We start from the raw sequence: 27,077 nt of genomic DNA, 5'->3' as shown, positions 1-27,077 counted from the left end.
TTCGAATGAAAAAAACTCCATTATTTACACATTGTACATTTTACTGTGATCCTCAAAGTATTTCCTTTATAAAAGTGGTGGATAAGGATACTAAAATGGCACACGATGGTCATGAGCCATCATACAAATACCAGGAACAGTGATTGAAGGAGTAGCGGTAAAGAGAGAAAAGAAGAAACACGAACCCTAATGACGCCCATAAGTCCCATGATAAAATATCAGTACGCAATTCGTACACACGTATACAGCATGTGTCTGGCTGATACGCTGAAAGTGCTGCTCAAAATCACGTCCTCAAGGCATATTTTCCGGTGTATTTTATGGTCTAATTCCAGCACATATATGGCGTTATTAGAGTGATATATTAGAGTGATTACAAGGAAAAGTTGAAGATGACAGACAAAAGTAATGGTGTTTATTAAGTAAATACAGCAGGAGGAATGGCTTCCTGCATCATTGAAGCTGTCATGTTGGTGTTTTTCAAGTATTCTGTTGAGAATTGTACAAGATGGCCTCGTATTTCGTTTAATTTCGCTTGCACTTCTTTAGCTGAATATTTCCATGGTTCGGCAATATGTCCCTGTAGGACACGAGTTGGGTCAGGCATAAATTGACGATGTTGCTCGGCAGAATGAACTTGCACGAAAAAAGACTCAATACCATATGTTTATTAAAATAGGATAAAACTTACCAGTATCGTCCGGAACACATCTAAAAAGTTCTCTGTAAATCAATGTATTCTTTTCTGCAATCTTGTTCCAGACGTTGAAATAAAACTCGTCATTCAAAGGATCCATCACGATAAGATTTTCTTTACGCCGATAATCAAAGGTATCTGATGCAGAAGCATCGAGTAGACCGAGATGTTCTTTGAATAATTGCATTCTTAACGTCAGGGCATAACTTGAGGCCTTATACTGGAACATAAATGTATTAGATTTAAACTTTTTTCTTTTTTTTTTTAAAAAAAAAAAAAAAAAAACAGGATACATACAGGTTCTCCATTCATTTTTGAATCCATTGTGTCTGTATCTTCAATTATCACTGCAATTTCAGAGTCTCTGTTTCCTAGTTGAGATCTACATATTAATCATGTTAATAATAAATATAATTACTTTTTCTTAATAACAACCTATCATTTAAGTTTGCTATTGGTATAAAAGAACCTTAGTAAAGCCCTTTACAAAAAGGATTGTTAAGTATACCTGATCCACAAATGACAATTCTGTCATCAACAATCATAAGCTTCGAATGAATATAAACTTGCTCAGTAACATAATCCATTCTTCCATCATCTGCATAGAAAAGGTTTTGTTGAATGTCCACGTTGGGCTCATCAGTTACTGTGTTCGATCTTGATCTTGTGCGTCGTTTTCTTTTCCCGTCTAAAAATGCACTTGGTGAACTAGACGGACGTTTAATCTTACCCCAGTTTCTCAGACTGTAAAAGCCAATGTATTCATGAATGGGTATATTTTCCTTTTTAAGTTGCTCAAATATAGAATATTTTCCACGACAGATCGATCTGTATTGATATTGAGCAACTGATCGAAGTGGCATTGATCTTCTGTCAACCTGAACAAAGTCGCCTTCAAAACCAGGAGCACTTGGTATTATAACAATGACTCGAAATTTCTGCTTTTCTTTATGAGCTCTTTTAATCCTTTCTACAATAGCTTGGCCTATTTTGTTCTTTATCAGCTTATCATCAGGGCTTGTTGTAGTGACTGAAAATAATATGTCAAGATATCTTGCTTGCAGATTATAAATGAATACTTACTAAAGAATTGGTTTTCAATGTATATAAAATGCTTTGCTTTAAATATGCATTCCATGTAGGCATTGTATATCGAATACTACTCTTTGGCTATAGTTTATCTATTCAAACCAACTCATCTTCACTTACCTCTCGTATGATCCCTTGACTCCATTCTGCGCTGCTTCTTAACACCTGAACCTTGCATGTTCCCTTAAACTTGGTTTCATCTCTAGTAGTAACATATTCCCCTTTTGGTAATAAGAAGGGAATATCGTCTCTATCCTTTGCGCGATTAGCTTTTATAAAATTCCATCTCTGTATAAAGTGCCTAGCAACATCTCTTGCAGGTGGTCCAACCTGTCATTTCCCCTCTTTAGTTCTTTAGACAGTTTTAACCTCTTTACTTTTACTTACCATAGCTGTATGGATATCATGCCAGGGCATCCTAGATGTTGTTGTCTTGTCGATCAGCTCGGTGCCATACTGACTAACTATCAACAGAGCGAAAGTAAAGAATATTACTTTTCTTTTCCTTTTGCTTTCGAGTTACAAACCTTTTTGAAAATCTTTAATCCTTGGATTGGAATAGTCTTGCCCAGGAAACACCTCCCAGGATACATCAGTTGAATCGTAATCTGTGAGTTCATGAGCCTGTGTATCATATCGTCTATAAAAACTCTTAGCTTGTATATGTATAAACTGCTTCTAACATCTTACCCAAAGCAGAGATCCAATCCTCCTACAAAGGCTAAGCGATTATCAATGACAAGTATTTTCTACAGCATACGCAAAACAAGTTAGTTGTTTGTAAATCGTGCCAAGTTAAACAAACCTCATGGTGTGCCCAAAATGGAGAAGAGGTGAGGTTAGCATGTCTTTGAACTATAATATTGGGATGTACAGTCTGCATCCAATCTTTTGTATACTGGGAGTCCAATGGCAAGGCAACAGATACATTCTTATAAAGAACAATATATATCATGATGCCTTCACAAGCCTTTCTCTTCAAAAGTCGATCCAGACGGTATTCTTCATTACCCTTAGGAGGTCTTCGTAAGTACTATAGTACAATTCAGTAAGTTTTAAACTTTCTTTTCCTTCACGTTTGATTAATACTAGCTGTGGGCTCTGTATATAGATGTATGTGAGATTGAATATCTGATAAGCATAAATAAAACTTACCAGCCACCAATCCTCAATATATATCTCTGACTTGGCTGAAATGATAGCATGGATAACTGCTTCGTAATAGTCTAAATATATGTTTCAAAATAAAAAAGGCTATTGGAGTATACACATAAAGACCTCTTACCACGTCCATCCACAAACCATTTTGCCTTGATATGTTCTCTTAGAGGAGCAAAAGACCCGAAACGTTGATTCATAGTCCATGGACTTTCTTTCTGTGCCCTTTCAAGGTTTTCCAGCCATTCGTCTGTATATCTTGACGGAGGACTCTTTATTTCGATCTTTCGTGTAGAATTTGATATAATAAAGTGAACAGAACCAAAAGTCGTACTTCCCTGCCCTTTTAGTCTAACCTTCAAGTGTCTGTCAAACAGCAGGACATCTGTAACTGAAGTAGATCCAATATCGTTACAAAAAGCAAGATAGCTATCTCTTAGAATCAACCACTCCTTCTGCCATTTCTGCTGCCAAGGTAACCCAAGTCGAAAGGACATTGGAGCTGTACTGTGCTCTAAGTATCCTTCTTTCCCTTTCCAGCCCATATCTTTAGTGATCGAAATGGCACTGAGCTCTAAAAATTCGCACAGTTCATAGTTGACAGTGACAGCAGCTTTCTCGATTAGCTCCTTTAAATAAGATTCTAAATCATCACGGCGTTTAAGAGCAACATCTTGCCAACGATCGTCTTCTTCTTCCCTTACAATACGCATCGAGGTTAAGGCAGCGTTTGTCAGGTGAGCAAGCTGACTGGGAAAAGAAGGAGGGGGTTCAGAGATAAGGCCTGAAATGTGTTTGAACTTGAGAGTTAAGTGGAGATTATAGAATTCTATAATAGTTCTGTGAATAACCCACTTGACTTCTCCATACTGTAACTCTATTCGAAAAATCCATAGTCTATGTGATGTGTTTTGGTCTATAATGGAGTCTGTGATAGCACACTAATGTACAAATATATTATACATTTAGAAGCATTCACAGCTTATATCTCTTACTGATAGCGCGTCAAATAGGATAGGTGGCTACGGGTAAAATGCATGAGATACGCTTCATTAACGCTTGTTTTTTTTTAAAAAAAAAACAACTCACTGGTTTTCTCCCATGCTCGTCTCTGGAAAGAAGAGTAAGATAGAGGGGTATGAACGCAGCTGGGTAGTAAGGTGCTAATGGTAGTTTTGATATGATGCCGGTGCCTGAGGATGGCGCTGACTTGAAATGATTGATCATTCGAATTTTCTCAAATGATCTCATCCATCGCTGCTTTACTTTATTCGCTATATGTTTGATATGTATATTAATGATAATGGTATGGATTCTTCTTACTGTTATCAGAAGGATAAATACTAGATGATGATCTATGATCTGTTAACGTGTTACTGTCTGTTTCAAAGTAGCTGATAGCAGTTTCATAATCTTCTTGATCTAGACACTCTTCAACAGTAGGCAAGTTAACTTCTTCTACAGTCGACTTTTCTAGGGTCTCTGCTGTGCCTGTAGTTGATTGTTCAGGAGTTACTATGACTGACATTTTCCTTAATAAAGTATGCCATCGTCCATTATTAAGATCATCTGTGTCTGCTGCTATCTGGCTAATATAAGCCATGTTATCAGATATTGGATTAATCATTTTATCTATAGTGTTTCTGAATCAAGTTATCGTGTGTGAATACTCGTCTGGTATGAAAATTTAGGTGCCTTTTGTAGTTTTATTGAAAACTTGTTATTGAGGTCACTTAACTATGAAATAGTTGTTCTAAATCAGCTAAGATGATTATTATTAAAGATTTTATTTTTGGAAAAAGGATGAAAAAGAAGGACAAAGACAATCAAGTGTTTTTACTTGGTCACGGGGTAACTCACGAGGGCCAGTCTTTTTTGTTCACTAAGTAATCTTACACAACAAGCAGAGACAGATCGCTGTTCAATTATGACAGGTCCATTGTTTCCAACAGTCAACAGTATCCTCTCAGTACTAATCCATATCCGCTGTCCAGCAAACCTGATATCAATACCAGCAATTGTACATCTCTATAACATGGGATCTTATATGAGAGGAGACATAAAGAATAAATTGTGAGAATCAGCTTCAATATTACACTTTCCAAAAATCGTGTTTAAGTATTGTTCTGTACACGCAAAGTATACAACAAAACTAGTAGGCAAGTCTTTACAAATTTTTGGAGCATTACAAGGGACACGCAAATGTGTAACAGTGTATTCAGTTCTGGTCTTTGCTATTTCTCTGCGTGTCATCTGCCCAAAAAGGAAGTTATTATTTTGTGCGTCCCGTTTAAAAAGGTTGAAATAAACAACTGTAGCCTATATGAATAGTGTGAATTTATACGAAAAGAATTACGTACACACTCTCAACGATAAGTCAAAACATGTTATAGGCCGCATTTATCAACGAAAAACGCAGCCAATGCCGAATGTCATACTATTTGAATAAAAAAGTGAAGTCTCAGAGAACATGTACCACATCTACTACCATCCAGTGTCTTTTATTTTTCCGACAACCGTTTGATTGTGAAACTTTGGCTGAATGATGAATATGGGAAAGTTGAGCGTATTAGTTATCTATGAACAGACTGGATAGTTACAGGCTGATACCCTTGAAACCAAATTAACATATATAAATTTGATGCCAAGAGGGAAAAAAAATATTTACTCACCTTTTTACTTTTTCAACCGTTTCGGTCGAGTTGATGATGATAAGAGGTGATAATTTAAGATAACTAAAAGGGAGTTAGGCTTTATGCTGCTGTATAGAAATAACTGTGTTCACATTATCTATCATTGGATGATACTGCAGTTGGAATTAAAAGCCTTTCTACCTTTATCTGTCGTGTAAAATTAGGCGCGAAACTGTCAGTCGTCTTTTCAGAATGAATCTAGAGCACAATTGGTTTATAATTGAATAGATTAGGTTTCAAAATCAATAAAAGGAATGCCATGGTTGTAGCAGAAAAGGATGTAGCCTGTTTTGCAAAAAAGGAGCGTATATCGAGGTGAATAACCGTGAGTTCTATTAACCGTGCAAGATTTCTTTGATAATTATTGGCGCATTAGAGAAATATTGCAGAATATACTATTTAACTACGTTCAAATGGAAGCTTATAAAGTTACGTGGGATTAAACGCGTTTGGTCAAGTGTTATTGTAACAAAACTATTTCTGTACAACAAATAAACAAACAGTTTTACTGATGCTGAACTTCTTTCCAGTAAAACTTTTGAGATAACTCTCATCTGATTATAACAATGCAGGGTTGAAGTCATTGCATGATGCTTGATCAATGCACACACGCAAGTTTCTTATTGTCTGTATCAGATGCTTTCGGAATAATGGTAAAAAAAAAAAAGGTTAATGAATTATGTAGCAGAGCAGTAACCACTCATCCCCTGACCCCCTTTAATTTTCTTCTTTATTTGGAAATCTACTTTAAGGAGAAACGATGTTTAGGAGAACGCAACACTATAATTGTTAAGGAGGATTTCTATTTGTTATCAGTAAATATTTATATTTATATATAATCATTTTGTTCGATCTTGGATATTCTTTTCTTATGTGTTTCGAATAAATAACCACACCCCCTTTTTCATTTATCACTTCTTTTAATTCTTTACAAACACAAACACTCACAGAGAGAACCGCTTTAGAAATGGTTTGGGACATATTCATACAAACACCAGATCCTGCAGTGCTTAAAAGTGAAAAAGCAGATATGAAAAATAATAGCAGATACATTGATGATGAAATATTGCTGGCTAGACTAGGTTACAAACAAGACCTGAACCGCCAATTATCTGTATTCTCAAATTTCGCTATTTCATTTGGATGTTGTTCTGTGCTCAGTGGACTACTTCCTGTAAGGAAATAATAGCATTATTTTTGACATGACACTAATCATGTAAAGATGTGGGCCGAGACATTGGTAAATGGTGGTACATCAGCCTCTATATGGGGTTATCTTCTAGTCGCTTTATTAACATTAACCATCGGCAGTAGCTTAGCAGAAAGTAAAGACATAGATAAAGAACTGATTACCTCGTACTAACTCTTCATCTCAAGTTTGCAGTGCATTCCCTACAACAGGCGGCTTATATTTTTGGACAGCACAATTATCTGATTCAGAGTGGGTGCCATTTATGTGCTGGATTGTTGGTAAGAGAAACTTGTTAAACATTTTACTTAATACTAAATTCTCCCTACTTAAAAGGTTATTTTAATTGGTAAACATGCTAAAAGATAGACATTACACGATAATAACGCCTTTCGATCTTAGGTTGAGTCTTTCTGTAGCCATCTGTGCGGCTGATCTTGGTATGGCGCAGTTCTTAGTATCAGCCATTTCAGTAACTCATTCAGATTTCCAGTCCACTCCAGCTATTGATTATGCCGTTTTTATTGCCATCTTAATCATCCATGGCCTTATGAACAGTCTTCCAATTCGTTATACAGGAATGATTAACAACCTTTCTGTGTGGTGGCACTTGATGGGCATCCTATTCATCATTATTGTTGGACTTCTTCTCACTCCTAATAAACCCTCAGCTTCCTTTGCACTTGGGCAGGTTTATGATGGCACGGGATTTAATTCAAGTGGTTTTGCTTGGCTAATCGGCCTCCTGCAGGCTCAATTTACCCTAAATGGGTATGATACAGCTGCACATGTAAGCGAAGAGACAAAGTCAGCACAGCGCGGATCTCCTATGGGCATTGTTATGGCGATCGCTACTTCAGCGATTGCAGGTACTGTACTTATGATTGCCTGTGCCTTCATGATCCAAGATTTTGATCGGCAAATACTGAATCCTCAGGCATCCATGGCCATTACTCAAGTGTTCCTGGACGGAACAGGCATTGGCTGGACCATGTGGTTTCTTGTGATTATCATTGTAGCAATGTACTTTGCGTAAGTTGTTTCCTTTAAATATAGAATATATGTATATAACTCATTTTATTTGATTTGTAGTGGAGCAGCAGTCGTTGTAGGATCTTCTCGTCAGACATACGCATTTGCAAGAGATGGAGCCATGCCTTTTTCTAAATGGCTAACAAAGTTGACGTCTTACAAGGTCCCTGTGAATGCGGTTTGGTTCAATATCACATTTGCTGCACTGTTGGGAATACCATACTTGTTTAGTGATGTGGCATTTGAAACTATCGTGTCCATCAATACGATTGCTGCCAATATTTCTTACTTTATACCTATTTGGCTGCGTATTACAATGGCTAGAAAAAGATTTGAAAGGGGTCCATACAATATGGGTCGTTTTTCAATTCCGTGTGGTAAATGCTTTAAGCTATAGGTATGACTTCATTTAAACGTCTTTTTATTAGGCATAATTGCTTGCATATGGATAGTCTTTACTTCTGTATTATTTATTTTACCTACAGTAAGCCATATTATTGCATGAAACATGAGGGGTAAAACTGATGTTTGTCTGTTAGAAATATCCTGTTACGCCAGAAAATATGAACTTTGCTATCGTTCCATTTGTAATTGTTATTGGTTTAGCTATTCTGGCTTATATGGTATCAGGTCGTAAATGGTTTACTGGGCCTGTTCGTAATGTGGATACCTAAAGAGAGAGAGGAAGACAGCAGCGGCTGACTTTATTTGTATATATACATTATTTAACTTAGATAAATCACATTCAGAAATTATTGGCACATAATCCGCATAAACTATTTCTCGCTCTTTAAATATTATTGTTGAATTCTTTTCTTTGAACAACTAACATATATATCTTCATTCTGTTGCTAAGCATTGGCTGATATTAAATACGCATAAGCATCATAACATTGACAAAGCGCTCACTCTTCATTTCATCATCACTCTATCCAAACGAAATCTTTTAGCATCAGTGGCTATCCTTCTATTCACTTACTGTTGTAAAAAGTAATGGATGACTACAGCTTCGGTTGTTGTTTCGATAGAGTGTATTCTATGCGGCTCGACATTCGCCCATTGTCCCCTTCTGTGTCAGCACAAAGATCTCAAAAACGGTACTTTGGTCTTTTGCTTGTCATTGCATTATTTTTTGAAAATGCTGTTTTGTAAAACTTGCGTCATACGATGCAGAAAATAGTGGAACCAATCATTAGAAACGATCGAATACTTTTTTCCATGATACAGACTGCCCCGCTTTCCCAGGGATTTAGAAAGAATTCCATGTATAAGGCGTTTTCCCTCTCGTTTGTCGCTATAACATAAAGGACTTGTTCATCCTTACTTAATTTATCCAAGAGCCATTGAATAATTGAAGCCTGTTGAGCCAAGAACATTGCTTATGATGACAGTCTCTGTTCCATTGTCCTTTTTTAATTTACGTCTGTAGACACAGACATTGAAATGTCCAGAAATAGTATTGCTCTAATCGTTTAGCCGGGACCTGTCCATCTGTAAAGGGCAAAGAAAAAATAAAGACTTGTCAACAAATTGAATTGTTAAATTGAAAAATTTAAACTCTTCTTGACCTTCATTTCAATTGGTTTTGGTTCAAGAAGAAGAAGGTATTTGCCATAGAAACGCCATTCGGATGTCATCCTAAAACGATAGTATTGAAACTCAGCATAGGCAGATCAATGTTTTTGAACCTTATTTCTAAAATGATATTTGTCTTACTCCTCAACCATTATCCGGTTGAACCTTTTATGTGTGTATAGCTTTCTGTCGTCACTTTTTGCTATCTTCGGAGCAATAATCGTCTGTAAATTCTCCACATTAACTGACTCCCAATCATCAAGATTATCCCGCTTGCTTTTTCCCCCACACTTTGCTCTCCCCCCATTTTGCCTTGCTGTAAAATCGTTTATCCTATTTGATCTCCGGTGCCAAAACGAAATATATAAATACGTCCTTTTCCCTTCTTTTCCCGTATCATCTTTTTGATCCTTTCACTTTTTTCATTATGGCTACTGTTAGTGCTGCACTCAAGTCAAGAGTTCGTCGACCTCAACTTTTAAACAAGGTCATGAAACCTGAGGATACCCTTCAATTCTTCAAAGGAGGACAGTAAGTTTTGACATATTTATTGTTATATGATCCATAGCTGACCCTTACTTAGATATCTCGGTTGGTCTGGCTTTACTGGTGTTGGATACCCCAAAATGGTTCCTCTTGCCTTAGCCGAGCATGTCGAAAAGAACAACCTTCAAGGTAAAATGAAGTTCAATCTCTTTGTTGGTGCCTCCTCTGGTCCCGAATGTGAAGACCGTTGGGCCCAATTGGACATGATCGACCGTCGTTACCCTCATCAGGTCGGTAAAAACATCAAGAAGGGTATCAATGAAGGTCGTATACGATTTGCTGACAAGCATCTTTCCATGTTTGCTCAAGATCTTGTTTATGGTAAGTTACAGTTGCACATAGACTGTTGCATGAACTAAGCAATGATTGCTTGTAGGCTATTATACCAAGGATAAGAAGGATAACGACAAGTTAGATATTGTCATTGTCGAAGCAACTGCAATCACTGAAGACGGCTGGATCGTGCCTGGTGCCTCTGTAGGTGCCACACCTGAACTGATACAAATGGCTGACAAGATCATTATTGAAGTCAACACACGCATTCCTTCCTTTGAAGGTCTTCACGATATCACCATGTCCTCACTTCCTCCTCACCGTAAACCATATCTTATCATGAATACTGAGGATAGAATCGGAACAGTAAGTTTTTCAAAAATTTCTATTTTTTTGGGGGGGAAAACATAGATTAAACTGATATGAAACCTGATAAAATAGACCGCCATTCCTATTGATACCGAAAAAGTAATCGCAGTCGTCGAGAGCAACCGTCCTGATATGACTGGTCCAAACTCACCTGCTGATGCTAAATCACAAGCCATTGCTGACCATCTTATTGAATTCTTTGAACATGAAGTCAAACATGGACGTCTCCCAGAGAACTTGTTGCCTCTTCAATCTGGTATTGGTAACATTGCAAACGCCGTTATTGGTGGTTTGGCTAAGTCTCCCTTCAAAAACGTCACAGTGTAAGTTTTTTTTTCTTTTGGGGACGATTTTTTTTTCTTACTCAATTTTTTTTTTTTTGCTTTATCAGATTTACGGAAGTATTACAAGACACTTTTCTTGAATTTTTCGATTCCGAAAAGCTTCAATTTGCTAGTGCCACTTCCATTCGATTCTCACCTGAAGGCTTTGAACGATTTTACAACAATTGGTCCATCTATAAAGATAGACTCTTGTTGAGATCCCAACAAGTCTCCAACTCTCCTGAAATTATTCGTCGTCTTGGTTGTATCGCCATGAACACGCCTGTCGAATTTGACATGTACGGCCACGCCAATTCTACTCTCGTCTGTGGTTCTGGTATGCTCAACGGCTTGGGTGGTTCTGGTGATTTCCTTCGTAACGCCAAACTCAGTGTCATGCACTCTCCTTCCACACGTCCTTCAAAGAAGGATCCCAATGGTGTGTCCTGTGTCGTACCTATGGTCTCCCATGTCGATCAGACCGAACATGACTTGGATGTCTTTGTTACTGAACAAGGTTTGGCAGATCTTCGTGGTCTTTCTCCCCGTGAACGTGCCCAAGTCATCATTGACAATTGCGCTCACCCTGAATACAAGCCTTTGCTTCAAGACTACCTTGATATGGCCACTAAGAAGTGTCTCGCTGCTGGTAGAGGTCATGAACCCCACATGCTTGATAAAGTTTTCAAGATGCACACTAATTTATTAGAAAACGGTACCATGAAGATTGATTCTTGGTAAATCGTACACACCCACACACACATATACACACACATATACACAACTAGACGGCTGTGTGTATTAGATTGTAGAATTTTGCATTCCTTGTATTTATTAAATTTGTAATAAAATATAAACATATAGACTCTGTCACAGTGAGTATCTTCGTTGTTCTGTTATCGGCTTCATGCTGTTCCTGATAGGTAGACTAACAGTTTTTGGTCTTTTACGTATGACTGTGCCTTCAGTCTGTTCCTTCAGTTGTGTGATGATAAAAAGAGACAATCCCAGAAGAAGGATCCAGGTGAGCCACGAGTGTTCATCTTGAAAAGAAACGAGATCGAGCAAGAGAGAAACAATAGTGGATGGTATATGTAATAGTGGCACGCATAAGAATAAAAGCAAAATATCAACTTGTCGGATAGATGTTAGTCCTCGGGAAAGATTACGGACCTCCGCTATAGAAGTGTTGAGACGATTGAAGGAGTGTGTTAATTGGTCGTGTTGCCTTGTCTGCAACATGGGCTTCAGTCTTCGCTTTATAGGCTGTCTATCTTGTCTTATGGCTTTATTTGCTTCATGAATAAGATTAGATAGACGTAAGGACAGTTTGTCAATGTCATTATGCTCTTCTTGATCAATATTGCCCTAATGAAATCGACTTGGTTATTCAAACCATACTTTATACAAAACTTTATTTATGCTATGTACCATTTGGATCTATAATTTGTTATTTATACACAAAAGAAAAAAGAAAATAAAAAGAGAGAGGGGAAGCAAAATTCATTTTATAGTCTATCCTTGCGAATTGCACATGGGTGGTGTTTCTCAAGAGAATCCAATACTTGTCTTCTTCTTCTTTTTACCGTCACCAAACTGACTGTCCCATTTTCGGATCTCTGTCAGTGTGCCCATTTCCTCGCTTAAGCTAGGTGGAACCATTTTCAGAGCTTCCTTAAAGTGTTCCATAGTTAAGATGATAGAGTTATTTGTCTTTGCATTGACTTGCTCTTGTATTGCCTTCAATGCGGCTGTTACACACACATTTTTAAGATCCGAGCCAGAGTAGTGCTCCGTAGACTTGGCTATTTCGAGCAGTGGCACTTCGTACTGCTCATCCTTTAACAAAATCTTGAGAATTTCTAAGCGGTCTTCCGCATTAGGTAAATCGACTAGTAGACACGTTAGCTATCAGAAAAAGCTTTTTAACTTTAAAAGTTACCTAATATACGTCGAGGCATACGTCTTAGAACGGCATCATCCAAGTCAAATGGTCTATTGGTGGCTGCCATAACGATGACACCTTGATTATTGCTTGATAAACCATCCCATTCTACCATGAATTGATTAATAATCTCTCTATGAGATTTGGACGAGTAATCTGATCCTCGTTTGTTCATCAAACTGTCAACTTCATCTATAAACACAACACAAGGCGAAAGTTTTCTTGCTAGTGAAAAGATGGCTTTCACGTTTTTTTCTCCTTGACCAACGTACATATCATACACATCGCTTGCTTGAATATCCAGCATTCTACTACCACTTTCCTTTGCTACAGCTTTAGCAAGCATGGTCTGTTCGAAATCAGTAAAAGCACATGATATGAAATAATTTATTTACCTTGCCCGTTCCGGGTGGACCAAACAGTAGCACGCCAGGGATAAAGTTTTTCTTCAAGATACCTTGTTTAAATAAGTCCGGACGAATCAAAGGGAGCGAAATTAAAGATTGTAACGTTTCAATTGTCGATAGTGGTGCACGTACATCTTTGAAAGATCCCTGTACCTTGTCTAACAATAACAATCAGCCAAAAAAGGGAGTGAATACTATTTTATCAACTTACTGGGGTCTACGATTCTTGACAAGAGCTTTCGTTCATATCTGTTGCAGGTACGTTTCAAAGCATCCATGTCTACGCTACCATTCGATTGAAGTGCCATGTTATGTGCTGACTTTAGACGTTGCATGCTTTGCTCTGATAACTGAGATGAGTGTAGTACGATTTCATTAGCTTCTTTAAAGTCTTGCAATTCTAGTTTAACTCTACTCTTTTCTATTGCGTTACCAATGGCTACTGAAACGCGGCGGTCGACTTCCTGCAAGGTCCAGATAGAATCAGACATTCCCTCGAGTTCCATTAAACTATTAATCAAGACTTCATGGCTGGAAGGAATCTCCAAGTTGAGAGCGTTCTTTTGAATCGCAACTGAAATTAAGCCCTTTGCATTTATTTCGGCTGTTCGCTTCGTCTCATCCTCCTTCATGACTGTATTCCATTGATCCCAGTATCCCAAAGGAGGTAAAAGGGTTATACTGCGCATATTAGGTAGAATAGGAGTAAAATAATCTTTGACTGATGTTGCATGTGAATGGGAGGCGATAATCATTATACTATGTCCATTCTGTTTCAAGTCTTCAACAGCAGCGACAAGTGATTTCAACATGAGGCGACTGAAGGCGTCCTGCATAACTGCATAATCTCTTAGGTGAATGATTTTGCTCTCCTTTGTTACAGACAGTGCGTTCTTAAACATGGCCGTATATTTAAACGACACCTGGTTGAGGAGTGATGCATTCATTTTACTAGTATTGCCCTTTGCAAATTCTTTCAAATTAACGTCGTAATCGCTTTCGTTGAACCTTATCGTCACCGTGTCGTCAACATCATCTCCAGTATCCTCCATGTCTTCTTCCGATTCATTATCTTCGCTTCCAAGGCTTTTGGCTACTTCTTGCATAATATTGTTCTTTAAACGTTCCATATCAGCCTTTGCTTCTTTATCGCTAATCAATGTCTTCACGGCCAGCATAGCATTTGAATCCATATCTGGTGCGGATATCATTGGTAATAATGATGCTGCTATATATATACAAAATATCAGTGTTCTGTAGACAAAGATAATAAGACAAACTTACGGTAGCGATGGAATGTTTGTTGTGCCAAAGATATAAAATCAAATGAATCTAAAACCAGTAAATCAGCTTTTACTTTATGTGCAAGTTCCTTTGCAATGTGATCTTGAAGGTAGCAGGAACCAGGATGGGGTATAGCTAATTCTAAATGATCTGTGTGGTTTAGTGCTGCCATAGATCCTTTTGGTGCAAGGCTTGATCGTATGCTGCATTCAAGTTCTTTCCATACTTTATTGTCTACAATGTCATCGTATCGATTGGCCGCCTTTAATGGTTTAATGTTGGAATGAGAAAAGTAGTTGGTTGATAAAAAAGTATCTAAAAACGTATGAAATATTAATATTTGGGAATGATCGGGGCAAATCCTTTTTTTACCAGGTAAATTAGGTATAGAAGGTAGTTTTCTTTTTATTGATTTCGATCTTCCCTTAGTGACCTTATTTAAAGTAGGCTCTGCCGTAGGTTTTTCTACATTGAGACATGGTCGTGCTGTATGTATCAATCTATGCAGAGTGTACCTGGATGTTATCCTGGTAAATGATCGACTCAATAGAATGGACATAAGCAATATGCGTAGAAAAAAAAGCTCAGGTACTAACACAGAAAATTTTATTCCAAAAAGGAAAACCAAAGACAATGTTGTTTCTCCGCTTACCGACCCTTTGTCCGTTCACTCCGACAACTATACAAGGGCGCACTTTTAGCAGGGTTATTCCAGGGTCATCCAAATGGGAGGAAGCAAGGGAGGCAGGAGTATAAATGGTTGTGCGCTAAAAGTAATAACTGGAACGAGTAAAAGAAAAAGGGCAAACAGGGGCAGAGAAAGAAAAAAAGAGAGATTGTCTTTGTAATGCAGAATATGAACAAAGTGTAACCTGATGAAATAAGCAAACAAAAAATATATTCTCAAGACTATTTCTTCTAGGACAGCATTAGAATCGTAATGTAAAACCATCAATCATAGTCGTTTTCTATGATATAAGCTGGATTTTTTTTTTCCATATCCAGATAGTAGCAAATGCTGTTGCATTGTAAAAACAACTTTTTCAAGCAAGAACGTGCAAAGGGTTACTCTTTCCAAGAAATCACTGTTACAAACATAATTCACACAAACAGGCATGCTGTTACACTTTGCATGAGAAAGTGTTAGAATTCGTTTTACATGCTCCACGATACTTACACCATCGTTAGAATAGAAACATGAGGGTTGTACTACTAAGCAGCCACATTAGCCGTGGAATAATCATTAGTGGTCAGAGAGTCAAATAATCTGTAGTAAACACTATAGATGCCATATAGACTAACTTACGCGTCATTTTATTTTTCCCTTCATGATAGCTAGTTCATCATAGTATTACGCATCAAGTGATCTTGATTGATTGCTGTCGCTCTTTCCCTTGTTTGTTTTTATAGTATTGTCAAGCTTGAATAAATAAAGAATGATTACAGCAGCCAGATCACAGAGCTCAAAGTGTAATTCAGAGAAACGTTTCGATTTTATTAAAACTACTTAGCATGGAAACATTTGAAAAATCTGGTATATGAATTAAAAGAGATGATATCAAAAAAAGAGAAAAGCCAACAGTTGGCTGCCGAAAGCATACCAATTTTGCTTGAAACTCCAAGCAGAAAATGCGTTTACTTCTAGTGAATCAGACTTTGTGATGTATGCGCATATGTAAGACTTAATAAATAATAATGTAAGAACGGCCTTACTGATGACCATTAATAGACTCCGTCTCTTGAATAGAAGCAATTCAATTCTGAAGAAAGAGAAATGTAAAACAGCAACGAAGCAAGATTTTGTAGGAGAGGTACGGACACCAAAAATGAGTTTGATCTTTAATAATAAAGATCTGATCTTACAGTGGTAATATTATTAATGATAGTCGGCTAATTACCCAGAATCCAAAGTAATTTCGAATAGTATTGCTGATCGCCAGTTTACCAAGAATGTGGACTTGAAACGTTTGCTAATCCCAAGTTTCCAAGTCAATGGCGAGGATGGCGAGTTGAATATCATGGAACTTGTAGCGCCAGTATTGTACACTTCTCAGCATATTGGATCCGTCGAAATCCCTAACAATCTTGCTGGTTTACGTGCGCTGAGATAAAATGCATACGAAGATCGAAGTTCATGGAGGTAGAATGATTAAATATGAGCATTTCTGTGGCGTTTGTAGTTGCTATAGTTGCTGTAGTAGTAGTGGTAATGGATAGAAAGCACAGTGGGACTCTATATTTTTTTTTTATTGTAAAGAATAAATGTGAGGATATTAAAATTGATATTTACAATTATTATATGGGTTTGTGGTTGGTCAGTTTATGTTACTGAACTTTTGTTATTGATATGTAGACACCATTTATAGACCCCTATTCAACTTAGAATACGACAACTCCTGCGCTCAATCTTAGTAACAGTCTATTAGCGTACCTTCGCATGCCTTCACTTAGTTTTATCGCTGAGTCTAAGTTCATTTGGAACCACCTCATGAATTAGCTGCTCTACACTAACGATGTTGCCCTTATTGACACTGATACCAAGAGTAAAATTCGCGCTTGTTAAATTCTAATGTCGCGTTAGCCATTGGTTGATATCGCTTGCTAACAAATTAAATGTCGTATATGTAGAAGCTTTATTGTACAAAATATGAGTATATTAAGCATGAAAGCACTGTCAGCTCTCTTTTTTCTTCTTTTTTTTACTCTCTTTCTCATTAAAAACCAAGTATTACAGTATGAGCTTTCAAATTTTCTATAAAGACGGGCACGGTAATGCAGTTGATGAATACGGTAGGCCTGAGCCTATGGACTACATCATTGATGAAGTGCGATATGCTTTAGAAACAGTTAGCTCATACGCCCAGTATTTGCATAATCAGCTTCAGAAGAATAATTTCGTCGTAGCCTCTATGGCAGATGAAGATGCAGATGTTTACATGAAGGAGGCGCCGATTAAGCGAGCGTACACGCTCTATACGGATCAATTTAGATTCTTTAAACTGATGCTTGAGAAAGTTATGAGTGCTTCAGCTGCTGCAAAACAAATTGGTATTCATGTTCGCACAGCTTAAAGATGGGCTCAAATGTACAAAATAGATCCTGATAGTATTTTTATAAAGCATCAGAAAATCGGCCGCTCGCATATACTTCATGAAGAACACGAGCAAGTTATCTTGGAGTACATAGATTAGAATCTTTCAGCCGTCTTGGAGCAAGTGATGGAGCGACTACTTCAAAAGCTTCAGGATCTTAAGGTCTCTAAAAGCACTGTCTACAATTTTGTAAGAACTGAATGTAACTTGTCATTCAAAAAAGCCCAGTTTCAGTCTGTAGATAGGAACAGCGAAGAAAAAATTCAGGAGCGTTTTGACTGGGTTCGTAAGTGAGGGTGTACGGACATGGATTTCAGAACTAATTGCGTCTTTCTCGGTGAATCTACATTTCATACTAATTTAAAACGTAGTATGGCCTGGTCAAAAAAAAGGATTGCCTGCTGTGGTTACAGTGCCCAAAACGCGAGCACAAACAACAACGATTTTAGGTGCGATCTCTGCTTCAGGATTAATAAAGTGTAGCCTGAGATTACCGCAGCCGCCAGCCAAGAAAAGAAAGAGAGAAGGTTATGCTGAGTTAACGAGCACAGGGACAGTAACTGGTCATTATTTTAGCTTTCTGAAGGTCACGATGGAAGAAATGGATCAGCACCCACATATGAAATGGTATTATCTTGTTACGGATAGCGCTGTAAGATCTCAAAGCCCAGAATCCTGATGTCGTTCAAGCTGAGCAAGCCCTTTCTCAACATCCAAGCAGCACCATGTTCGTAGAAGACTTTGACCGCTTCCTTCAAGCTAGATCTGAGCATTCTGCCGTTCTCAGTCGATTCTATGGACATATCATCACAAACCATGACAATGGATACCCTTTCTTTCGCAAGATCCGTCTTTCAGCGTACTTCAACAAACAACGTGCCGATCAAAAGCTTATTCAAGACTTACGCGCCAAGTTTGGAGAAGACGCCGTGTTTGTGATGGGAAACTGGTCCTCTCCCTATGCTAGTTATTATGAGCCTATCCGTAGCCTTGGTTTCCGAGGGTTCTTCAAGAAACATAGGCTTCAAGTCTTTCTTATAGACGAGTACAAGACCAGCAAGTGCTGTCCAACATGTCACAACGAAAGCCTTCACACGTTCCGTCGTGTTCCAAATCCACGACCGTATCAATGTGAGCGATATCCTGCTGTTGTCTGCCATAGCCTTTTAAGGTAATAATACATGAACCACGTGTATGACTTTATAGTGATTGAACATTGCTTGTAGATGCACCGATCTATACTGCAGACCTACCATGGCAGCACCAGACAGATATCGCTTATGGAACAGGGATGTTGCTGCTTGCCTTAACTACGAGCACATCCTTCGTAGGCTTCGATGTAATGGCATGGTTCCTCATATGCTTCGCAGGGCTGCTGCTGCTCCTACAAGACGTTGGAGAAGAGCGAACGATCAGGAGCAACCAAGAACTAGAATACGCTTAGACGATGTTTCTCCGTCCTAGTTATCGCTAGGACACATCTAGATGCCTTTGGAGTAAGTTATATATAATAATTTTCTTACATAACTAACTGTATTATCCTTTATATTCTCTCCTCGGTACTTATTACTCTCATTTGTATGTCGTCTGCTTTTGCACGCATCTTTAATCTTTGCGTAAATACTTTTTTTAATACGCGTCAATCATTTTTTTCATACATATCATAATTTTATCCTATTTCCTAAATTTATTTTTAATAAAACAGAATCAATTTTCCAGTTCCAGAGTTCCTGATGGAATGTGCTGCCAAGCTTTATCCGTTGGCGTGTTTTCCACATTGTAATGGTTGACTTTAGAGATTATGGCTGGTAGTTGCTTGTTAGAGTTATCGCCAATGTTTCTTGTCCGTGTGATAGTTGCAGATAGCCCTTCGCGAGGCAAATGCTGTCGATAACCATTCGTTAAAACAAAATGCTTTTCACAAACAGGAAAATGGAAACACTCATCTGTTCGTTTCACAATTGTTTACTTTTCAAAATCCATAGCTGCTTGTAAGTTTTTTATCTCATTTTCCTTTGTGGAATATTACGGAGACGTTCAGATACAGCCAACAAGAAAGGATATAAAAGCGAAATTTAGCATAGTATATGTAATATATAATGCCTTGTGTATTATTTGATATGAAAGAGTAAAGTCGTTATAAAAGAGGAAGCGATCTCCTTGTTAACTTTGGTCTATTGACCAATAATCAATAGTGAGAACCAAGTTTAAAATTAGAAACAAAAAGGAGCATACTGAGGTTAGTAAAGCTTTTAAGTAAATTGTAAAGTAATTTGATCGTCAAAGTAAAAATTAGTTGGTTTTGATTAAGGTAACATTATGTAACTAGAAGACTAATTAATAAAAAATAATGCACAGAATAGCCACATAAAGTAAGGCTACTTAGCTGACTTTTCTGTTGTCAATGATCAAGGTTGCGGAGAACGATTTAAATATTGATGATGAACCAAATGAGAAGCCAAAATATATAAGGATTGGCAAACTAACGCTTTATAAGATGAAAATAAACCTTGAGCTTTTGGAAAGCCTCAGACGAAGCACGGCTAAAGCGGCCAGCAATACTCTTAAGCATGGAAAGGAGAGCGAACATACCTTTGCTGTTGTCAAAGCATATTTTCACTGTGCCCTTATTCTGGAAGTGGCCTGCCGTCTCCAGCAAGAGAACCTTCAATATCATAAAACTCGCGTAGCCGAATTATACCATCAGCATTATATACTTTCCTGCGATCAATTTTTGAGCCTATTGGGACCAGCTGTTGGATCATCGCCTCGAGAGGCTCTTCGTCGGGAACGTAGTAAGGTCTAGGATGAAACGTATGGCAAAGAAGGTTAACAGTAGCTTCGAAGCAAGGGTGAAGCACCTTGTAATTAAAGGTCGCCTTAGAATGTGTCATCGAAGGCAATTTGTTAACCATGTTAGCCCTAGTAATCTGAAATGAGTATGAATTTTGGGAGATAAATATACAATCGTACTTACATAACTAAAAAGATTCCCTTCACAAACCTACATTCAGCTTTGTGCTCTGCCAGACACTTAGTATTTTCCATATTATTCACCAATTCGGTAGAAGCCTATAAGAAAATAAGCTATCAAGTCTCGAGTATTTTTATATTTTTTTTTATACATTATACAGTAAGGCCTCAATGAAGCTCTTTAGTTGGGGAACACTAGTACTCATAGGAAGTCTTGGCTTTGGTTTATTTGTGAGCTTAAGCACTCCATTTTTTTTTTCGGGGCTAGAGCAATTACAAATTAGTACAAGTAAATTTGGTTTCTTTCTTTGATGTGTACCTGTACTTATGAGAGTTTATATCCGACTCTGCATCAGCAAGAAAAGAGGACCTCTTTCTTTCTGCTCGTCATGATGAACCTAAGGTAGATAATACGCTAGGAAATTAACAAAACTTTTTTCTTTTTGTTGAAAGATGAGCATATAGTATTATTCTTACCTTCTGCTTCTTCTTATGAGGCTCTTCTGAGCTGTTGTTACTATCAAATCACCTTCTCCTTGATACACGTAGTAACTGCCTAAAGTATGTGGTGAGAAAATTTTGAAAAAAGGTTATTTTTGTATGAGTAAATATACCGGAGATGGCTCAGGGATTGGGTTTGAGGTTGGGCTTTTGAGCTTATGTAGTTGCACGTCTATCTCCAGTAAAATAGGCTCAGGGTTGCCTTTTGAGTGTATTTTTACTTTTTTGCAGAGCCGACTTATACACTGCTGCAGGATCCTTACTAAAACCCTCTTTAAAATGCTTACGAAAATTCTTTAAAGACCACTTAGAAGCTGACTTTATACCTGGAGTGATTCGTCATTGTTAATGAGAGGAAGTGAAAGAAAGCGAAGTAAAATTTTGGGTTTCCGCTATATACACAGCAAACAGCATATCTATCGTGTTTATCTTATAAATACTTCATCTTGTAAAAGATTATTTGAAGAAAGAAAAAGCAAAGAAAACTGACCACAAAATGCGTTATTCTTATAGATACGCCATATCCAATTCTCATTAGCCGTGATAAATTCATGCAATAACCTTGTTTTCTTATGAATAATGAGCCTTCTCTCATTTCAAAATAATAAAGAGATTATCACAGACTCATTGACGCATGCTTCTCTTATACTTCAGTGGTTGTACATAGTGTTGTGTAGGTGTGGTTTGTCTAGTGCAAGTTGAATTGCTTACGTCACTAATTGGGAAAATGCTGTGCAGATGTGTTGTGCAAATAGCAATAACCTAAATTTTGTTGCGCAGACTATCAAGCGAAAGGAAGGGAAGCGCACATGATTTGCTATTTTAAGTTCAACGCCAAAAGTAAGTTTGAGTGGGCTTAGAAAAAAGTTCATTGACAGGTCATCTTTTTTTGTTTACAGATGGCATATTGACAAGCTTACGTGTCATTTTATTTAATGATTATTCCCTTAATTTATTCATATTTTAGTAGTATTATCAGCAATAGTTGATTTACATTTAGTAAATTATATTCTTTTTATTTAAAAGACAGAAAAGTTCCTGTTTACTGTTTGATAACTAACTTATGATGCCCCCTTTATTGTTTTTGTAATCGTCTAGTTTTAGTTAAAAGGACTGCAATTTCCCTTATGTATTACATTGGGCGCATCTGATAACTTCACTGTGGTAGTTGATCTACATTTGCGTCTTCTCTTGATTTTCTTTTTCCATATTCGAGAATAGTAGATCTTGACATTGAGGTAACCTTGCATTACCTGAATCAAATGTTGTGAATGCTTTTGATCTGTCATCATTTGAAAATACACTTGTAACTTGATCTTTGCATATTTAAAAAAAGATCGTTTAATCTTTTTTTTTTTTTCTATCTTTATTTGATTGATCATGTCAAATCTTTACAAACACTCGTCAGAGCGTATATGACAAAGTTCCCTCCCCATTCGGGTGCAACCATCAAAAGATGACATGCATCTAATAGAGAATAATATAAATTCCACTACTAACATATTCATCTATATCCTTCAGCATCAAACTATTATTATTATTCTTATTATTATTATTATTAGATGGGTCAACAAGAACATTTATTCTCCTTATTAAAAAGTGAAAGTGTTGTTTAAATAGGAAATGATAACCAAACGAAATTATTGGCTACAACTATTTAAAGTAAGATATACGTGTTACTCAATTTTGTGAAAATAGTGTAAATGGGGTGACACTCGAATTAAGTATGCACTTACCATAATTGCCCCGAAAGATCAGCTTTATGTATTCCTTTTATACACTTGCCCTATTTATTCAACCCCCTATTTAATTTGAGGTTTTACCAAAAAAAGTTTTTTCAAAGTACTTTTTTCTTTCTTCTTTTTCATTATTCAATAAAAAATATACTAAGGAAGCTTCTTTCTTTTTATTATTTTTTATTTTTATTTTACTTTCCTTTTTCATTATTACATGTTACGACTATAACTACAAGCAGTACACATCAACCTTTCCATTCCTTTTTCTTTATTGTTACAAGTATATATTAAATATCATGCTAAATTCACCAAGGAATTCTGTTGCTCATAATCAACAAGCAAAGGTAAAATAAAGAAATGTCATTTTACTTTGTGTACTTATTAATACCTATTGCAGTTGGCAGTGGATTATAATGAATTATTAAAAGAACTATCATCTCATGAAATAACCTCAGTTGGATGTTATACCATAGGAGAAACCATAGGCGAGGTAGTTCTAGCTGTCCTTTTTATAATGATTTCATGATAATAATAATAATTTTTTAAAGGGCACCTTTGGCAAAGTTAAAAAAGGTTACCATAAACTGACTGGTAAAGTAGTTGCTATTAAAAAGATCAGTAAACAACATGCACCAATGATGGCTAGAGAAATACATCATCATAAACAAATTAAACACCCAAACGTTGTCATGTTGTACGAAATGATTACAACAGAATCAGCTATTCACATCATATCTGAATACTGTCCAAATGGTGATCTCCTAGATGCTCTTACCCTCTCTGGTGGTCGCTGTTCTGAAGCAAGAGTTCACAAATGGTTCCATCAGCTGACAGACGCAATCAATTATTGTCATATGCATCATATTGTTCACAGGTTAATACTCCTTATATTTCTTTGTCTTTCGTTCTCCTTATATACTTACTACAATACATATAGAGATCTCAAATTAGAGAACATACTATTAGATGCTGACGATAATGTCAAAATATGCGATTTTGGCTTTGCAAGATACATTCAAAAAAACCAATATTTAGAAACATTTTGTGGAAGTCTAAGTTATTCAGCTCCAGAAGTCATCCTTCGTAAAAAATACACCGGCCCTGGTAACTATAGCAATCACTATAGTAGCTTCCCCTTTAATACTCACCGTCTCGTAGAAACCGATATCTGGTCTTTAGGAGTCATACTTTATACCCTTCTCGCTGGAGAATTTCCTTTCGATGACGATTCTGAAGTTGTTACGCAAAGAAAAATTGTTCAAGTGGATTACCAAATGCCTTATTATTTCAGCTCAAAGCTAAGTAGTCTTATCAACGGCATGCTTCAATTAGAGCCTTCAAATCGTTTCAGTTTGGATGCTATTATCAATCATCCTTGGATGACCGAGATTGAGGATTACATGATCGATGAGGGTTTGACACCGTCCTCTTCAACTACTTCAAATAACAGCACCTCAACAGACATCGACTTGATCGTTGAAAGCGTGCCAACATCGCCTCAATTCATATTCTCACCGCAGATTAAATCCAGTCTGGGTCTTACCGAAAAATCACCTCGATTCTCTGCACCTACTTTGAATAATAATCGATACTCTTCTACATCGCCGTCTTCCTTCAGAACATCATTACCTAGCTCATTTGCCCAGCAAAAGCCTCAAGGAATGACGCCAGTTGAACAGCGTCTGTTTGCAGCGCTGACGGCGGCAGGCTTTGACAGAGATGCACTCATCAAGATGCAGACAGGCGAATGTGATACCTCGAGCACACTTTGGCACTTATTACTTGAGAACATGACCAATAAATCTCAAGAAGAAATAGACTCAGTTCCCAATGCATTTGCATCTGCAATAGAAAACCACCAGAAGAAATCAAATGCCGTAGACTGTGGCATCCAGACAAGTCCAACTATCAGCCGTAGTAATAGTATTAGTCAGCCAGCTGTGCGTTTAGATTCATTTGATATAAAACCTTATCCTAAACCAACTGCACATCATACTATCCAAACCATCGGCTTTGGATCAACAACACAACAACAAGATAAACCAGGGTGGTTTACCTCTGTCAAATCATGGTTTGGCTCCAAACAACAGCAACAACAGCAACAACAGCAACAACAAGCACATCGATCAATTGCCACTTCAGCAAACAACAATAATTATACTATACCTGCAGTAAATACCAGAGATGACGACCTGATCATGTCACCGCCTATCTACAGAACTGGATCTCAAAAATATCGGCGTAGAATGCTTCAGCTGACTGAACCACCGGTGAGCGAATTGGATCAATTGACTTATAATGGCACAGTTTTTACGAGCAAAAATACCAACAGCAAAACTACAACAGCAAGCATCACTACTACAAGTAGCAACAGTTTGCGTGAATACACTAAACAGCCATCAGCTCATGTTGTCATGCCACCTACTGCGCTTACTTCAGCACGTCTTGTTGCTGATACCTTTTCTATTATAAGCGATGATACAGCACAACCAAAAGAAATAGATATCTGTGCAAAGCGGTATTCAATGATGTACCTACAACAACATCAACAGCCAACACCACCTCCTTCCCCTCCTGCGATGGCTGCCTCTCCGCAAAAGAACTCTCAAGTAGAATACAGCATTGTTCCTTCTCCTGCTATAAGTCCTATAGAGGAAAAGGCGCTCAGCCTATCACCGGCGCCCGAGAAAAAGATACAGGATGTATCATCTCAATCGCCGCCGCCACCGCCACCGCCTGTCTTAGAACTTAAGCAAGATCAATTTATCAAACCCAAAGAAACATCTCCCTCGCCACCTCCTATCCTTTCAACTGGTATTTCAACTACTGTTTCTATAGTAAGTCTCATTTCGTTTACTACAAGGGAATGTACTAATATACATTTCTTAGGAAAACACTCTTTCTTCTCCCTTCAAAGCACGATCTTCAAGGTTTGAATATGCGCCAAGATCTAGACTAAGCATATATGGTATGCAAGAATCTAGAGTGTTACCGATAACCAGCAAGACGATTATAGAAGAAGAAGAAGAAGAAGAAGAATAGATCATAAAAATATGTTATAACCCCCTCAACTTTTGTCATTATTATCTGATATACATTCATTCCTTTCTCCTTCTTTATTATTTATTTTATTAGTATTAGTATTATTTAGTATTATTTCTCATAGTATTCCTTTTTTATATACACACAAAAAACCACCACATATACATATTATATACATATTTCATTAAATCCCTCTCTTTTTTGTTCTTTGTCCTTTTGTAAAAATGAATAATAATAGAGCAAGTTCAATAGGATTTGCTTTCTATAAGAAAAAAAGTGTTTATATCAAAAAACGTGTGAAATTGTAAGATGCACTTGCCCCTTTTCCTGTCCTCAAGATCCTGCTTGAAGCGTTCCAAGATAAATTTTTCAAGATCTACATTAAGTTCACAATCTTCAGGTTTAAAGGACTGCCTACAGAGCGGGCAAGACTGATGATGAGCAGGTACTAACTGACCATGTTCATCCAGAATAAAGCAAGAGCAGCCAATCAGTGGCGCCTTCACCAGTAGAAACCCTTTCTTTTTCTTGGCAGAGCATTGGTAACAGTAATGCTGCTGCAGGCAGTCCTTGCAAAACGTATGATGACATCCTTTAAGCGTCACTGGTTCATGCAATATAGATAAACAGATGGCGCACATTACGTCTCTTTGACATGGTAGCTGTTGCTCTAGTGCCGTCTTTAGTTCATTCAAAAGGTCTTGACTCATCTGTTGGCTAGTCTCGTATTTCTGATTCCAGTAGGTAGCCAAAAGGGGTGAACGAAGGGCAATGTGACCAAGGTCCCAAAGCAATTTGAGTTGGCTTTCGATGTAATAATGATGTAAAAAGATGTCTTGCTCTAGTTGATACACACGGTTCATATACTTTACTAAAGGTGAATTCTATATACACAACTCAGTATTTGTTTACATGTATAAAAATAATATGTATATACCTGTTTCTCGTTCCGTATAGCTTGCATACGATTTTCAAGAGTATAGTGGAATGTTTGAAAGTGGCTATGTATAGACTTTGGTGTCGGAAGGGATCGTCGCTTGTTGAAAGAATGATCGAGATCCTTTAAACAGTTTGATATGAACTGCCGAACTTCATGGACTAGTTTTTTATCTCTATTTCTTGAAGGGAAGGACTGATTGCATTTTTTTTTTTT

General features: G+C 37.3%; 9 protein-coding genes across 9 annotated transcripts; 4 read left to right on the top strand and 5 right to left on the bottom strand.

Moving 5' to 3' along the window:
* Nucleotides 1-9: 9 nt before the first annotated feature.
* RHIMIDRAFT_269976 (phospholipase D/nuclease) lies at nucleotides 10-4,734 on the bottom strand. The gene is made up of 17 exons (XM_023612159.1): nucleotides 4,268-4,734; nucleotides 4,034-4,218; nucleotides 3,940-3,966; nucleotides 3,072-3,885; nucleotides 2,942-3,012; nucleotides 2,876-2,887; nucleotides 2,592-2,819; nucleotides 2,477-2,535; nucleotides 2,314-2,426; nucleotides 2,174-2,250; nucleotides 1,907-2,116; nucleotides 1,781-1,856; nucleotides 1,206-1,727; nucleotides 1,133-1,148; nucleotides 995-1,079; nucleotides 692-917; nucleotides 10-636 (listed from the first exon to the last, which is right to left on the bottom strand). Exons 1-17 carry the CDS (start codon nucleotides 4,569-4,571, stop codon nucleotides 419-421), a joined length of 3,243 nt encoding a protein of 1,080 aa, XP_023461829.1. The 5' UTR covers nucleotides 4,572-4,734; the 3' UTR covers nucleotides 10-418.
* Nucleotides 4,735-6,490: 1,756 nt separating this feature from the next.
* RHIMIDRAFT_269924 (amino acid transporter) lies at nucleotides 6,491-8,645 on the top strand. Its single transcript, XM_023612157.1, has 8 exons — nucleotides 6,491-6,811; nucleotides 6,860-6,962; nucleotides 7,015-7,107; nucleotides 7,163-7,175; nucleotides 7,229-7,858; nucleotides 7,919-8,235; nucleotides 8,287-8,342; nucleotides 8,398-8,645. Exons 1-8 carry the CDS (start codon nucleotides 6,605-6,607, stop codon nucleotides 8,530-8,532), a joined length of 1,554 nt encoding a protein of 517 aa, XP_023461828.1. The 5' UTR covers nucleotides 6,491-6,604; the 3' UTR covers nucleotides 8,533-8,645.
* Nucleotides 8,646-9,680: 1,035 nt separating this feature from the next.
* RHIMIDRAFT_231219 (uncharacterized protein) lies at nucleotides 9,681-11,685 on the top strand (the record flags this gene model as incomplete). Its single annotated transcript, XM_023607688.1, has 5 exons — nucleotides 9,681-9,964; nucleotides 10,017-10,300; nucleotides 10,356-10,618; nucleotides 10,694-10,944; nucleotides 11,013-11,685. The coding sequence occupies exons 1-5, from the start codon at nucleotides 9,861-9,863 to the stop codon at nucleotides 11,683-11,685; spliced, it is 1,575 nt and encodes a 524-aa protein (XP_023461827.1). The 5' UTR covers nucleotides 9,681-9,860.
* Nucleotides 11,686-11,750: 65 nt separating this feature from the next.
* Nucleotides 11,751-12,326, bottom strand: RHIMIDRAFT_78061 (uncharacterized protein). The gene has a single exon (XM_023615685.1). It carries the CDS (start codon nucleotides 12,184-12,186, stop codon nucleotides 11,815-11,817), a length of 372 nt encoding a protein of 123 aa, XP_023461826.1. The 5' UTR covers nucleotides 12,187-12,326; the 3' UTR covers nucleotides 11,751-11,814.
* Nucleotides 12,327-12,492: 166 nt separating this feature from the next.
* RHIMIDRAFT_208321 (AAA-domain-containing protein) lies at nucleotides 12,493-13,574 on the bottom strand (the record flags this gene model as incomplete). Its single annotated transcript, XM_023607049.1, has 4 exons — nucleotides 12,493-12,836; nucleotides 12,887-13,238; nucleotides 13,285-13,454; nucleotides 13,508-13,574. 4 exons carry the CDS (start codon nucleotides 13,572-13,574, stop codon nucleotides 12,493-12,495), a joined length of 933 nt encoding a protein of 310 aa, XP_023461825.1.
* Nucleotides 13,575-16,241: 2,667 nt separating this feature from the next.
* Nucleotides 16,242-16,812, top strand: RHIMIDRAFT_301967 (uncharacterized protein; the record flags this gene model as incomplete). Its single annotated transcript, XM_023614378.1, has 3 exons — nucleotides 16,242-16,255; nucleotides 16,310-16,391; nucleotides 16,467-16,812. The coding sequence occupies 3 exons, from the start codon at nucleotides 16,242-16,244 to the stop codon at nucleotides 16,689-16,691; spliced, it is 321 nt and encodes a 106-aa protein (XP_023461824.1). The 3' UTR covers nucleotides 16,692-16,812.
* A 3,487-nt stretch (nucleotides 16,813-20,299) lies between these two features.
* On the bottom strand, nucleotides 20,300-21,045 carry RHIMIDRAFT_295320 (uncharacterized protein; the record flags this gene model as incomplete). The annotated part of the gene is made up of 4 exons (XM_023614169.1): nucleotides 20,965-21,045; nucleotides 20,798-20,909; nucleotides 20,650-20,744; nucleotides 20,300-20,594 (listed from the first exon to the last, which is right to left on the bottom strand). The coding sequence occupies exons 2-4, from the start codon at nucleotides 20,849-20,851 to the stop codon at nucleotides 20,300-20,302; spliced, it is 444 nt and encodes a 147-aa protein (XP_023461823.1). The 5' UTR covers nucleotides 20,852-20,909; nucleotides 20,965-21,045.
* Nucleotides 21,046-23,031: 1,986 nt separating this feature from the next.
* RHIMIDRAFT_295319 (Pkinase-domain-containing protein) lies at nucleotides 23,032-25,924 on the top strand (the record flags this gene model as incomplete). The annotated part of the gene is made up of 6 exons (XM_023614168.1): nucleotides 23,032-23,226; nucleotides 23,280-23,372; nucleotides 23,431-23,756; nucleotides 23,820-23,986; nucleotides 24,041-25,719; nucleotides 25,772-25,924. Exons 1-6 carry the CDS (start codon nucleotides 23,179-23,181, stop codon nucleotides 25,922-25,924), a joined length of 2,466 nt encoding a protein of 821 aa, XP_023461822.1. The 5' UTR covers nucleotides 23,032-23,178.
* A 168-nt stretch (nucleotides 25,925-26,092) lies between these two features.
* On the bottom strand, nucleotides 26,093-27,066 carry RHIMIDRAFT_241850 (uncharacterized protein; the record flags this gene model as incomplete). The annotated part of the gene is made up of 4 exons (XM_023609661.1): nucleotides 26,093-26,186; nucleotides 26,240-26,808; nucleotides 26,862-26,984; nucleotides 27,058-27,066. The coding sequence occupies 4 exons, from the start codon at nucleotides 27,064-27,066 to the stop codon at nucleotides 26,093-26,095; spliced, it is 795 nt and encodes a 264-aa protein (XP_023461821.1).
* Between the last annotated feature and the right edge of the window lie 11 nt (nucleotides 27,067-27,077).

Source organism: Rhizopus microsporus, assembly GCF_002708625.1.
Source record: "Rhizopus microsporus ATCC 52813 unplaced genomic scaffold scaffold_26, whole genome shotgun sequence".
NCBI lineage: Eukaryota > Fungi > Mucoromycota > Mucoromycetes > Mucorales > Rhizopodaceae > Rhizopus > Rhizopus microsporus.
Note: the sequence above shows the minus strand (reverse complement) of the source record. Positions and strands in the feature narration are given on the sequence as shown.

Excerpts from the sequence above, each read along its gene's own strand:
- RHIMIDRAFT_78061 (XM_023615685.1), bottom strand. The coding sequence starts at position 12,186 with ATGTTGCAGACAAGGCAACACGACCAATTAACACACTCCTTCAATCGT.
- RHIMIDRAFT_269976 (XM_023612159.1), bottom strand. The coding sequence starts at position 4,571 with ATGATTAATCCAATATCTGATAACATGGCTTATATTAGCCAGATAGCA. Across the intron at positions 3,886-3,939 it reads TCCTATTTGACGCGCTATCA|TGTGCTATCACAGACTCCAT; the intron begins GTAAGAGATATA and ends TTTGTACATTAG. Across the intron at positions 918-994 it reads CAAAAATGAATGGAGAACCT|TATAAGGCCTCAAGTTATGC; the intron begins GTATGTATCCTG and ends TTTATGTTCCAG.
- RHIMIDRAFT_269924 (XM_023612157.1), top strand. The coding sequence starts at position 6,605 with ATGGTTTGGGACATATTCATACAAACACCAGATCCTGCAGTGCTTAAA. Across the intron at positions 8,236-8,286 it reads TCGTTTTTCAATTCCGTGTG|GCATAATTGCTTGCATATGG; the intron begins GTAAATGCTTTA and ends TCTTTTTATTAG. Across the intron at positions 8,343-8,397 it reads TATTATTTATTTTACCTACA|AAATATCCTGTTACGCCAGA; the intron begins GTAAGCCATATT and ends TTTGTCTGTTAG.